The 11345-nt window shown below is 54.1% G+C and overlaps 1 protein-coding gene across 1 annotated transcript; it reads left to right on the top strand.

Moving 5' to 3' along the window:
- The first annotated feature begins 2431 nt into the window (after positions 1-2431).
- Positions 2432-6206, top strand: KBTBD13 (kelch repeat and BTB domain containing 13). Its single transcript, XM_045899862.2, has one exon. It carries the CDS (start codon positions 2558-2560, stop codon positions 3935-3937), a length of 1380 nt encoding a protein of 459 aa, XP_045755818.1. The 5' UTR covers positions 2432-2557; the 3' UTR covers positions 3938-6206.
- Positions 6207-11345: the final 5139 nt, after the last annotated feature.

Raw genomic sequence — 11345 nt, 5'->3', positions numbered from 1 at the left:
GCAGTGGTTCTATCTGTTGTTATCTGCCAGTTACCAGGTGCCTGGAACAGACCATTTGGGAGGAAACTGTTCCCCTGGGGGTCAGCCCCTCCCCAACCCTGTTCCTTGGCTTGGGCCTGGCAGGAGGCAGCTGTTTCCCTGCCCTAAGAAAAGGCTAGTACTGGGCTGGGCAGCAGACATGGTTCAATCCAGTCCCACATCTTTGTTCATAACAGGGAAAAGTCCATGCCCTCTGTGGGCCTCCTTTTCCTCACCTGTGAAATGGGAACAGTCAGACACTTTCTCCCTACCCTTGGGGCCACCAGCAAGGACAGAATCAGGACTGGGCACCGCAGAGTCCACTGACCTCCAAGACAGGGACTGTCATGCTTTCGGCCAATGTCTGGCCTCAGGGAAGGAGAGAGTCTGGTAGAGGGCCTGGGATAGCATTTGTGAGGACTCCTGCCCACCCCCTCTATCTCCTCCTACTCTTCCTGTCTAGTCCCTGGGGCAGAGTGTCCCGGATATTTCTAGCTGCCTCCTCCAGGCCTTTGGCTTCGCAGGCTCATGCAAGTGGTCCCCATATCCCAGCCCTGCTTTGATGGAGTGAACTGGGTGGGAGTTCCTGGCAGAAGAGGCACATTTGTGTTGGGTCTGCAGATTCATATGCGAGGATCTGTGCATGTGTGTGTGTCCTAGGGGTGAGAGAAGTTCTCCTGCCCCCTCCCAACTCTGGCTCTGTCATTGGAAGCCACTGCATCCTCCTGAAGAAAGCCTGTAGTTGAACATGTCCTGAATGGCAGATACAATCCTACATGGGTCTAGGCCTCAGTTTCCCCGCCTGTACAATAACGTGGCAGGAGAAAATAATCACTAAGCTCTCTTCCACCTGACATTTTGGAAACCAAAGTCTTAGCTGGTCACCCAGGAAAGTTCTTTGCAGTAGGGAAAATGCCCTGGGGTGGGCAGCAGGAGGCCTGGGGCTGTCTGCCTCATGCTACATGACCCTGAGCAATTCCCTTTTTGGTCCTCCACTGTACATGAAGGGGTTAAACCATATGAGCCTGAAGTTCCTTCCAGTTGTGACCTCCTGGCAAGAGCTGAATACCCAGCGTTTGTAGCACAGACAGGCAGCAGAGCACGCTGGTTAGGGCCACATGCTCTATAGTCAGACTGGCTACAAGCCAGTCCGGGCTCTGCCGCTCTCTGGCCATGGGACTTTGGGCGTGTGACTAAACTCTTGGTGCCTTCCTCAGTCTCTGCAGCCATGAAATAGAAACTCATAGTTTCTGTAAGCAATACATGGGTAACTATGTAGTAAATGAAGCAAAATGATAGTATCTATTCATAGGATTATTGCAAGGACTGTAGGAGTCAAAGTGCTTACAAAAGTGTCTGACACACAGTGCAAGTTCAGTGTTAACTATTATTTCAAGAAGCCCTTCCCCTTCCCATCTATAGACATATGATCCCCTCAGCAGCCCCACTTACCTTTTCCCAAGGTCCAGAAAACAGCAATGGATGGATGAGTGGGGAGTAGACATCAGCTTCCTATTCCCAAACCAAGTCAAGGAGTACTTCACATTGAGAGGTTTATTGGACGCTCACCTGCTACCCTCCCATTTCTACAGAGAAGGAAATCAAGGCTGAAAAGGAGATTGAACTAGCTCAGAGTCAGGGTCACAGGTTCAAGCTAAATTAGAACCTGTTCCATGGGGCGCCTGGGTGGCTCAGTTGGTTAAAATGCGGACCCTTGATTTTGGCTCCTGCAGGTCATGATCTCAGGGTCATGACATTGAGTCCCGCTTTGGTCTCCGACCTCAGAGCCAATCTGCTTGAGCTGCCATTCCCAAGCGCTCGCGTGCACTCTCTTTCTCCCTTAAATACATACATCATAAATAAATAAATAAATGAATGAATGAATGAATGAATGAATGAATAAATAAATAAATAAATAAATGAATAAATAAATAAGTAAATAAAATCTTTAGAACCTGCTCCAGATGTCAGCCTGGTCCACTCTATCTTGCTCTACCTCTCCCTCTAGTGCCCAAGTACCTCGGCCCCCCACCAATCAATGGGGTGGGTAGGTATGAATCCTGTCCTTGCTTCTTCCCAGCTGAATGACCTTGCACAAGTCATGCAATTTCTCAATTCAAACACTTTATGGCTATTGTCCCAATACCATGAGAGAGGTGTTATTATTGGTCACATTCTGAGGAAACAAGGTCAGAGTTAGGGCACTTGTACAAGAACACAGAGCCGCTTTCGTGCGGGTTAAACGGTGGAATCTTTGTAAGCAGCGCTCACAGTGCCCCGCATGCAATAGGTACTCAATACGTATGTAGTCACTATTGTTACTATTTCCCATCGGAAGCGAGTGACCCTGCAGGTCTCCCGACGCCCGCAGGCTCACAGCCATCCAGCCTGCCGGCCACCACGTCACATGAGCCGTACTATCTTTAGCCAGGGAGATATTTATATCCCCCTGGAAGTTTTTTCCGTTCCGGGGGAGCCCCAGAGGCGGTGGCCGCTGAATCGAGGCCCCCCGCGGCGGCCCCCGCCCTTCCGGCTCGCCATGCCACGGGCCCCAGAGGTCCCCCCGGTGCAGGTGTGGGTGGGCGGCCAGCTCTTCCAGGCGGACCGGGCCCTGCTGGTGGAGCACTGCGGCTTCTTCCGCGGTCTCTTCCGCTCCGGCATGCGAGAGACGCGCGCGGCCGAGGTGCGCCTGGGCGCGCTCAGCGCTGGCGGCTTCCACACCACGCTGCAGGTGCTGCGCGGCGAGCGGCCGGCGCTGGCGGCCGACGAAGAGCTGCTGCAGGCCGTGGAGTGCGCCGCCTTCCTGCAGGCGCCCGCGCTGGCGCGCTTCCTGGAGCACAGCCTCACGTCGGACAACTGCGCGCTGCTGTGCGACGCGGCCGCGGCCTTCGGCCTGCACGACGTGCTCCGCAGCGCCGCGCTCCTCATCCGCGACGGCGGGCGCGAGCTGGCGGCCGAGCTGGCGCTGCCCGAGGCCCGCGCCTACGTGGCGGCGCTGCGGCCCAGCAGCTACGTGGCCGTGAGCACGCACACGCCGGCGCCCGGCTTCCTGGAGGACGCGTCGCGCACGGTGTGCTACCTGGACGAGGAGGAGGACGCGTGGCGCACGCTGGCCGCGCTGCCCCTGGAGGCCAGCACGCTGCTGGCGGGCGTGGCCACGCTGGGCAACAAGCTGTACATCGTGGGCGGCGTGCGGGGCGCCAGCAAGGAGGTGGTGGAGCTGGGCTTCTGCTACGACCCGGCCGGCGGCACGTGGCGCCGGTTCCCCAGCCCGCACCAGCCGCGCTACGACACGGCGCTGGCCGGCTTCGATGGCCGCCTCTATGCCATCGGCGGCGAGTTCCAGAGGACGCCCATGAGCTCTGTGGAGCGCTACGACCCGGCCGCGGGCTGCTGGAGCTTCGTGGCTGACCTGCCGCAGCCGGCCGCCGGCGTGCCCTGCGCCCAGGCGCGTGGCCGCCTCTTCGTGTGTCTGTGGCGGCCGGCCGACACCACGGCGGTGGTGGAGTACGCTGCGCGGGCGGACGCGTGGCTGCCGGTGGCCGAGCTGCGGCGTCCGCAGAGCTACGGCCACTGCATGGTGGCCCACCGCGACAGTCTCTACGTGGTGCGCAACGGACCTAAAGACGACTTCCTGCACTGCGCCATCGACTGCCTGAACCTGGCCACGGGCCAGTGGACGGCACTGCCTGGCCAGTTTGTCAACAGCAAGGGAGCGCTCTTCACGGCGGTGGTGCGCGGCGACACAGTCTATACGGTCAACCGCATGTTCACGCTGCTCTATGCCATCGAGGGTGGCACCTGGAGGCTGCTCAGGGAGAAGGCCGGCTTCCCACGGCCCGGCTCCTTGCAGACCTTCCTCCTTAGGCTGCCTCCCGGCGCCCCGGGGCCTGTGGCCTCAGCGACACCGGAACTGTGATCCTGGGCTGGCCTTTAGGAGGGGATATCCCGGAGTCTTCGCTGAGCCGTGGCTGGGTCTATAAGGCTGGCCTTCGGAGCTGCATGGAACTTCTGTCTCCCTGGTTGAGACACGCAGGTCTTGGGCCTTGTGGTGATCAGTCCAAGAAATTCAGAGAGTAACAACGAGGCTGGGGTCTGAACCCTCAAATTACTTGGGCTCTGCTGAGAGGTGGTGGGTCACGATGCCAGTGGAATGTGTCGGGGGTAGGATTTCAATAATCCAGGCTTGTGTGTGAATGGGCCAATAACTGAGCATGGCTAGGAGTGAGTTAAGTGATGTTAATCCAACTGCCAGTCATTTGGCAACAATTAGGCACCTACTGTGTGCCCAGTACAGTGCTAGGTCTAATGTCGCTGTAGTTGCTAGAGGGGTCCAGAAAGCCTAGAGTCTAGCCCAAGACAAAGGTTTACGCACGCTTGTCTTGATCCACTGAGGGCTAAAGGCAACATGCAAAACAAAAAACTCACAATGGAATAAAACAGTATTGAAGAAATCAGAGCAAAGGGAAAATAGGGAGAGGAAAAATACGTAACTCCAGGAAGGAGGATAGATAGTATACTGGGTGTATGAAGAAGACAGGCAGGATAATTAGCTGCTGCAGGGGAGGTTCAGATGGTGGAGACAGAGCTCAGAAGAGGAGATGGGGGAAAGCTGGAACAGATGGGAAGAGGCTCTGCAAGCCCAGCCTTTAAGGCAGAACAGCTCTGGATGGAGGCATTTGGGCAGGGTGGGGGGGCGGGGAGGCTGGCATGGCTTGTACAGACAATAACTGAGCTGAATCTGGAATGACTCCTGTGAGAGAGAAAGGGCTCCCCACACCCCCTCACAGGATGCGGACCGGCAGGGGAGAACTCAGTTGCAAGCCCTTGCCCACTCCCTTTTTGGCCATCACCCTGTGGGTGGTGGATTATTAACTTCCATGATTTTAGGTCACTGGAGGCAGGAGCCCAGTCCTGGCCAGGTCTAACTGCCTCCTCCTCCTCATTCTGCAGGTTAATGCTCTCCTCCAAGCCTCTGCTCCTGCCATTCTTTGGGCATGGAATGCCTTTCCTCTCCCCCCGCCCCTCTATTGGCTCTACCCACCTCCTCTGTGCAGGGTTGGCTGTTCCTGACCTTGGCATCTGCATTGCTCATTGGACCCCTGGCTGACATCGTTCTGCATATGTGTGAAACTGTGCACGTGTGCAGATAGCAAGGGCAGAGATCCTGCTGTGTTATCAACTGACCTGGGCACTTCCCCACCTACAGAATCAAATGATGAGGTCCTGAAACAAGCCAGGCCGTAGAGGCTGTCCTACTTACGGACCTGGTATAAGAGGAGGACTCTTGTCCCTCCTTTAGAATACTCCATCCTGATTTCTGGTCACATGCCTACCCTAGTCCTTCAGCTTCTCCATGCCCTGAGTGTCCCAGATGGTTTCCATCCTCCAAGACCTGAGGCCCGTGGGAAATCCTAGCCTCGTCAGAAGTATAGAATGCAGCATCAGCATGGAGCCTAGTGTCAGGGCTGCCCCTAGCTCTCTTTTGCCCTGACCTATGTCCCAAGCCCTGCAGACTGCTGCCCTCAGAAACCCAGCATCTGCTAGCTCTGGAGTAGCCTAAATCACAGCAATAAATCCTGACTTTGGCATCCTGTGAATAATGTGCAAAGTACTTTCACATCCGTCTTCCCGCTCCAGCCCTACCTCACTCCTGGTAGTTCGGTACCTTCTCTCCATGGCAGACACGTGAGATACGTGAGGCCCAGAGGCCAACCGATGTGCCCAAAGCCACCGTCCCCATGCCAAAGCACAACAGAGTCCCTCACTTTTTGATTCCATCAAAGTATAATTGTTATCACATGTCAAAGGTTTATTTAACTCGTTAACAAAGGAACCAGAAGAATGGAAAGCTGGTTCAGAGGAACATTTGAGAGATTTGTGTCTTTAGTTGGAAAAGACCTACTGAAATAAGTTTGCTAAGATAAGAGGTGAAGCTGGTTAATTTACAGGACAATAAAACCATAACTTTTGTGGTTCTGTACTGGACTAGAGACCTTTGCATCTTCACATGCATGCACATACCTATTTATACACGCAGCTACGAGTGAGCATGTGGCTTCACAAAGTTAGGACTCGAGTCAATAGTAAATTGTAAAATAGGTATTTAATTTTTCCAGAGAGAATTAAATAACTCTTAGCTGTTCAACCTTGCCCCACAATGATACTGAAAAGACAGGCAGTTCTTCCGCCTATGCCCAAGTTACGGATAATTTTTCTTTTTTTAAAAAAAGATTTTATTTATTTATTTGACAGAGACACAGCGAGAGAGGGAACACAAGCAGGGGGGGTGGGAGAGGGAGAAGCAGGCTCCCCCTGACCAGGGAGCCCGATGCGGGACTCGATCCCAGGACCCTGGGACCATGACCCGAGCCGAAGGCAGATGCTTAACGACTGAGCCACACAGGCGCCCCTGGATAATTTTTCTTAACAGTTCAGAGCACTCTCTTCCTTGCTCACTCGTCCTGCCTAGTGCTCAACCCTGAGATTTGCAATTTGAAACTCATCAGCTCATCTGTTCTCATAACCCACAGAGCTTTGTGCATGTCAGCTTTTGCAGCTGGCCGTGTGGAGCTGCCCAGACGGCCCACTGGCTGCTGCGGTGGTGATATTCCCTGGTCCAGAGCAGCCTTGGCTGAGATGTCTTTTGTGCATAATAATAACACTCTTCACAATGTGTTTTCCCACAGTTGACTTATTTAAGCTCTGTAAGAATTTTAAGTGGTAGGCAGCCTGGCAAAACCCCTACCCTTGAAGATTAAAAAAAACCCAAACTCCCAAAGGTCATGTGATGGGAAGAGGCACAAGTAGGAAGTAGCAGAGCCCCAGCCTTGAACCCAGGGCCACATGCTTGTTTTCTGGGGCTGCCTCCCTGCTTCGCTAACATTCGGAGATGGACAGGGTGTTTCTGCCAGTCTCCTTAACACTCCCCTCCCTGTTACTCTTCTCTCTGCACCACCTCTTCTTGGGGTTCACCTGTTCCCCTAAACCCAGCCCTTTCCCTCCCCCTGTGATAGGAAAATTAGTTGTCCTGGGTTCTCTTGACTTAGAATCTAGCTGGGACTCTAATGGCCAGCTTCCTGAGGGTGCTAATGACTTATGAAGGCCCTGAGGAGGGTTTGCACTTTCACACACTTTCCTCCCTCTCACGAAGTGTAGGGGAGGTTTTCATAATACAGCCTACCTTCTCTGGCCTCCCAGGTCAGGCTCTGTGGTTCCTCCCACAGCCCACCATCCTCGGCAAGGGTGGTCACCATGTCTGTTTGCAGGTGAGGAAACCAGCAGAAAGCTGAAACGAGTCACCCAACGTCACATAGCCAGTCAAGTGGAAGAGCAAGGACCTGGAACCAGGACTTGGGATTCTCAGCTTCTCATACCCTGGCACCTAGACTTGACCACTGAGTGGAAGGTGCCGTTTGGGAGGCCAAACCAGGTACGAGGCGGGGGGGGGGGGGGCACAAATACACAGAGACACTTAGGGGTTACTAAGCCCAGAAGGCAAGGTTTAAAAATCTCTCCGTCCCAGCCCAACACAGCAAGGAACATTTTCCTGAGCCTCCATGGCGGCCCTGCAGCCCAACTCTCTGGAGCTCTCTCCAGTCCTCCACACAATTTCTCCTTGACCCTGACTCTGGAAGCCTTGTGCCCCAAGCTTTCCTATCCCTGGAAATTATCCTGTTGTTATATAGCCTGCCTGACAGAGGCAGAAGGAGAAGCCAGAACTTCCCACACTCCACCCAGGGCCTGCTTCCCTGTTTGCTTCCCTTTAGTCTGCTCGTGCGGCAGCCAGAACCATCCTAACGAAATGCCAGCCAGACCTCATTGCTTCTCCATTCAGAGCCTTGGTGGTTCCTCATTTCACTCGAGTGAAAGCCCAAGTCCTTTCAAGATCCCCTCCCTCAGTTCATCTCTTACCACTCTCCCCCTGGCCTCATTGCTGTTCTTCAAACACACCAAGCACACTCCAATCTCAGGACGAGGTGTGCCAGGCACACCTCCCTCATTTAGCCCCCTGGCTGACTGCCCACCTCCTACAGGCCTTTGCTCAGATGTCACTTTCATTCTGAGGACTTTCCTGACCCCCCTCCCCCTTAAAATCTACCTTCCCCTTCTTTGCAGTTCCTACTCCCTTATTTTTCTCCATAGCATCTAGCATCATCTACCATGCTATCCTTCTTTAGTGTCTATTTCTTTCACTAAAACTTGAGCTTCACAAAGGCAGAAATTTTTGTCTGTTTACCAGGACCCAGAACAGTGACTGGAACATAGTAGGGGCTGAATTATTTATTTTTTAAAAAGATTTTACTTATTTGACACAGAGAGCACAAGCAGGGTGCAGCAGCAGGCAGAGGGAGAAGCAGCCTCCCTCCCCGCTGATCAGGGAACCCAATGAGGTGGGGCTCCATCCCAGGACCCTGGGATCATGACCTGAGCCTAAGGCAGATGCTTAACCAACTGAGCCACCCAGGTGTCCTGAGGCTTAATTATTTAATAATGAATGGTGCTCAGTGATGTCAAAAGAAAGAATGAATGAATGATCTATCAGAGGAAAAATTCATTGAGGCTGTCAGATTTCAGAGGAGAGGGGTATCATTTCGGGCAAGGGGTGGGGCTGGGCAGGTGATCAGGGAAGACTTTCAGGGGGAGGTGATGAGCTCTGGGGGTCCATAGTACTTCCAGGGAAGAGTAGGATCTGAGAACACAGCAGCTCATAGGTCACTTCTCTGCCTCCAGTACAGGGGAGGAGACTGGAGTTGGAAGTGCTAATCACCCTATGAAGAATCACTCCTCTTGGCGGTGGAATACGCACAGGGCCGTCTGTTTATTTTCCTTTGGCCCCAAGCAGCTGGGCCTCTTTTTCACACTAATTGCTTTGCTTCAGTTGCTGTCATCTGCCAGGAACAGTGGCACATTAACTGTGCTGATGGGAGACAACAGAATCAGCAGACAGGCCTCCTCTGAGCACCTGATCATGGACCCCTGTGGAGGGGTCCCTCAGGGCTCATCCCCGCGGTGTCCTCTGCAACCCTCATGATTCGGCCCCAGCTGGAGTGGGAAGCGTGAAAAGGAGGAGCCCCCCTCGCTGGGGACTCAGCAATTAACAAAAGGTAAAGGAGGGGCGCCTGGGTGGCTCAGTTGGTTAAGCGACTGCCTTCGGCTCAGGTCATGATCCTGGAGTCCCTGGATCGAGTCCCGCATTGGGCTCCCTGCTCGGCAGGGAGTCTGCTTCTCCCTCTCCCACTCCCTGTTTGTGTTCCCTCTCTCGCTGTGTCTTTCTCTGTCAAATAAATAAATAAAATCTTTAAAAAAAAAAAAAAAGGTAAAGGAGGCCTCTCGTGGGGCTGCCGAGTCTTGGACCAGGGTATAAACATTTCGTGCAGCCCCTCCTTTTACAGGGGGAAAGGGAAGTTCTGGGGAGGGAAGGCCAGTAACCTGCCTGGAGACACACGGCAGTGCTGCACACCACCCTGAGCTAAAGCCCACATCTCTCGAATCCTCTTGTCACCGCACTGTGCTGCATGTCTGTGCTGTCCGCCAGGACACCTCCCTCACAGGTGACCCACCGGGCCTGCCTTCACTGACTCCAGACCTTCATCCTTATTGTTCCCAGCAAGTCTCCCCCCTCTGGCGTCACATTCTTTTCAGCACTGTGCTTTCATTCAGCCAACAGAGACGAAGGAATTGAGCTCTAATGGTGGCATCTGGGCACCTGGGCCCTTCAAATCTCTCTCACACCATTTGATAACCCTAAACATGGCCTGATGCCACTGGCCTGGTATGCTTCTCTTTCCAGTAACATCTTTTCATTCTACCAGCGGCCTTCCACAAATGTGCGTAACCCCACAGTCCTGACTAGAAGAGGCCTGACTGTAGGTGCTCAGGGAGGAAGCTCACTAGTGGGTCGGCGTGGAAGGAAGGAATTGAGGCTCTGCAGAGGGCCAGCTCTGTCTGCCAGGCAGCCAGCTCATCTTGGAGTCCAACCCCGGCCCTGACAGTAACTGCTCTGGGACCACAGCTGAGTACCTTGAGCTTGCTGACATAAAAGCGTCTCAAGTCCAAACAAGGAGGACGGTTCCTGCCCCGGAGGATTGTTAGGAGAGGGAAGTGAGAACCTAGGGGCCCGCATGCATTATGCCCACCTTCCATGTTCCTTTCTCCAGCCCCTCGCTTTATCGGGACCCTTTCAGTGAGGCAGGCAGGGTTGGGACGAGCCGAGTACCGTCCAGCAAGCAGTCCGTGCACTTATCACCCAGTGAGGACGCAGGATGGCAGAACACATCAGCATCGGCTTTGGCATCAGGGGACCTGGGCTCATACTCCAGCTCCATCACTTGCCAGCTGTGTCATCTGGGCAAACTTGGTTTCTTTATAAAAGGTTCATCATGATAAGACTTACCGTACACAGAGTTGTTGTGCGGCTAGATTACATGGGGCGCTAGTAGCTTTCCCATTAGGGAGGTAGGTTGGAACCTGCATGGAAAGAGCCTTGAATGCTGGGCTAACTTGGGCCTTATTCTGTAGGAAGTGCAGATCCACAGCAGGTGTTTGAGGTGGTGAATATGGAAGCCAGATATCCTGTTTCTTGAATGCTAGTACCAAGCCCCTCACCCTTCCCCGTGCTTCACGGCTCCTGTCAGCTCTTCCAGATCCATTCTCCCTTTCTCGTGCTCTACAGCCCAGGAGGCTGCCCTTGGGGGCTTATCACTGGGCTCCCTTGACTCCGGGTCAGATGGGAGACACTAGCAGAAGGTGAGGGGTGGGGGGGAGTGGGAGGTCAGGGGACTTTGTTCCTGCCCCTCACTGATCTTTTCCCCTCTGCCGGCCACAGTCACAGCTCCCCTCATTCTCAAAGTGACCGCCTCCCCTCATTCTCTGGGCCTAGGAGCGGTGAGAGTGTCTGTGTCATTGGCCTTGCACTATCCTTAGAGTAGCCTTTCAGCCTTTGTAAATAGTCCCTGATGACCCCATGTGAATGTGCTGTCTCTTTCCTGCTGAGATACGTGCCCTGTCCCCTCTGGACCTCATCTTGATAAGAGAAATCTGCGTCCTAAGATGGCCGACCGAGCCAGTGGGAGAGTCCCAGTCCTTGCCCAGGGGCTCTTCCGGGTTCTTCTCCCTGCTCTGCTTCCCGCGCACCAGTCCAGGTCCTTCTCCCTGCCCCGCTTCGCACACGCGCCTAAAGTGCCAAGTATGCGGAAGTAGAAGTGTATAAATTACCCCCCTTGTTTGTGCTCGGGCCTCAGACCTTTGGAGACCACTCTCCTCTAGGCCCGCTGGTGTTAAATAAACCTCCTATTCTCCAAGATCCCAGGTGCTGCTTGGTTCTT

Source organism: Mirounga angustirostris, unplaced genomic scaffold, assembly GCF_029215605.1.
Source record: "Mirounga angustirostris isolate CCGP_5_RB_7025 unplaced genomic scaffold, mMirAng1.0.hap1 SCAF_9, whole genome shotgun sequence".
Taxonomy (NCBI): Eukaryota; Metazoa; Chordata; class Mammalia; order Carnivora; family Phocidae; genus Mirounga; species Mirounga angustirostris.
Note: the sequence above shows the minus strand (reverse complement) of the source record. Positions and strands in the feature narration are given on the sequence as shown.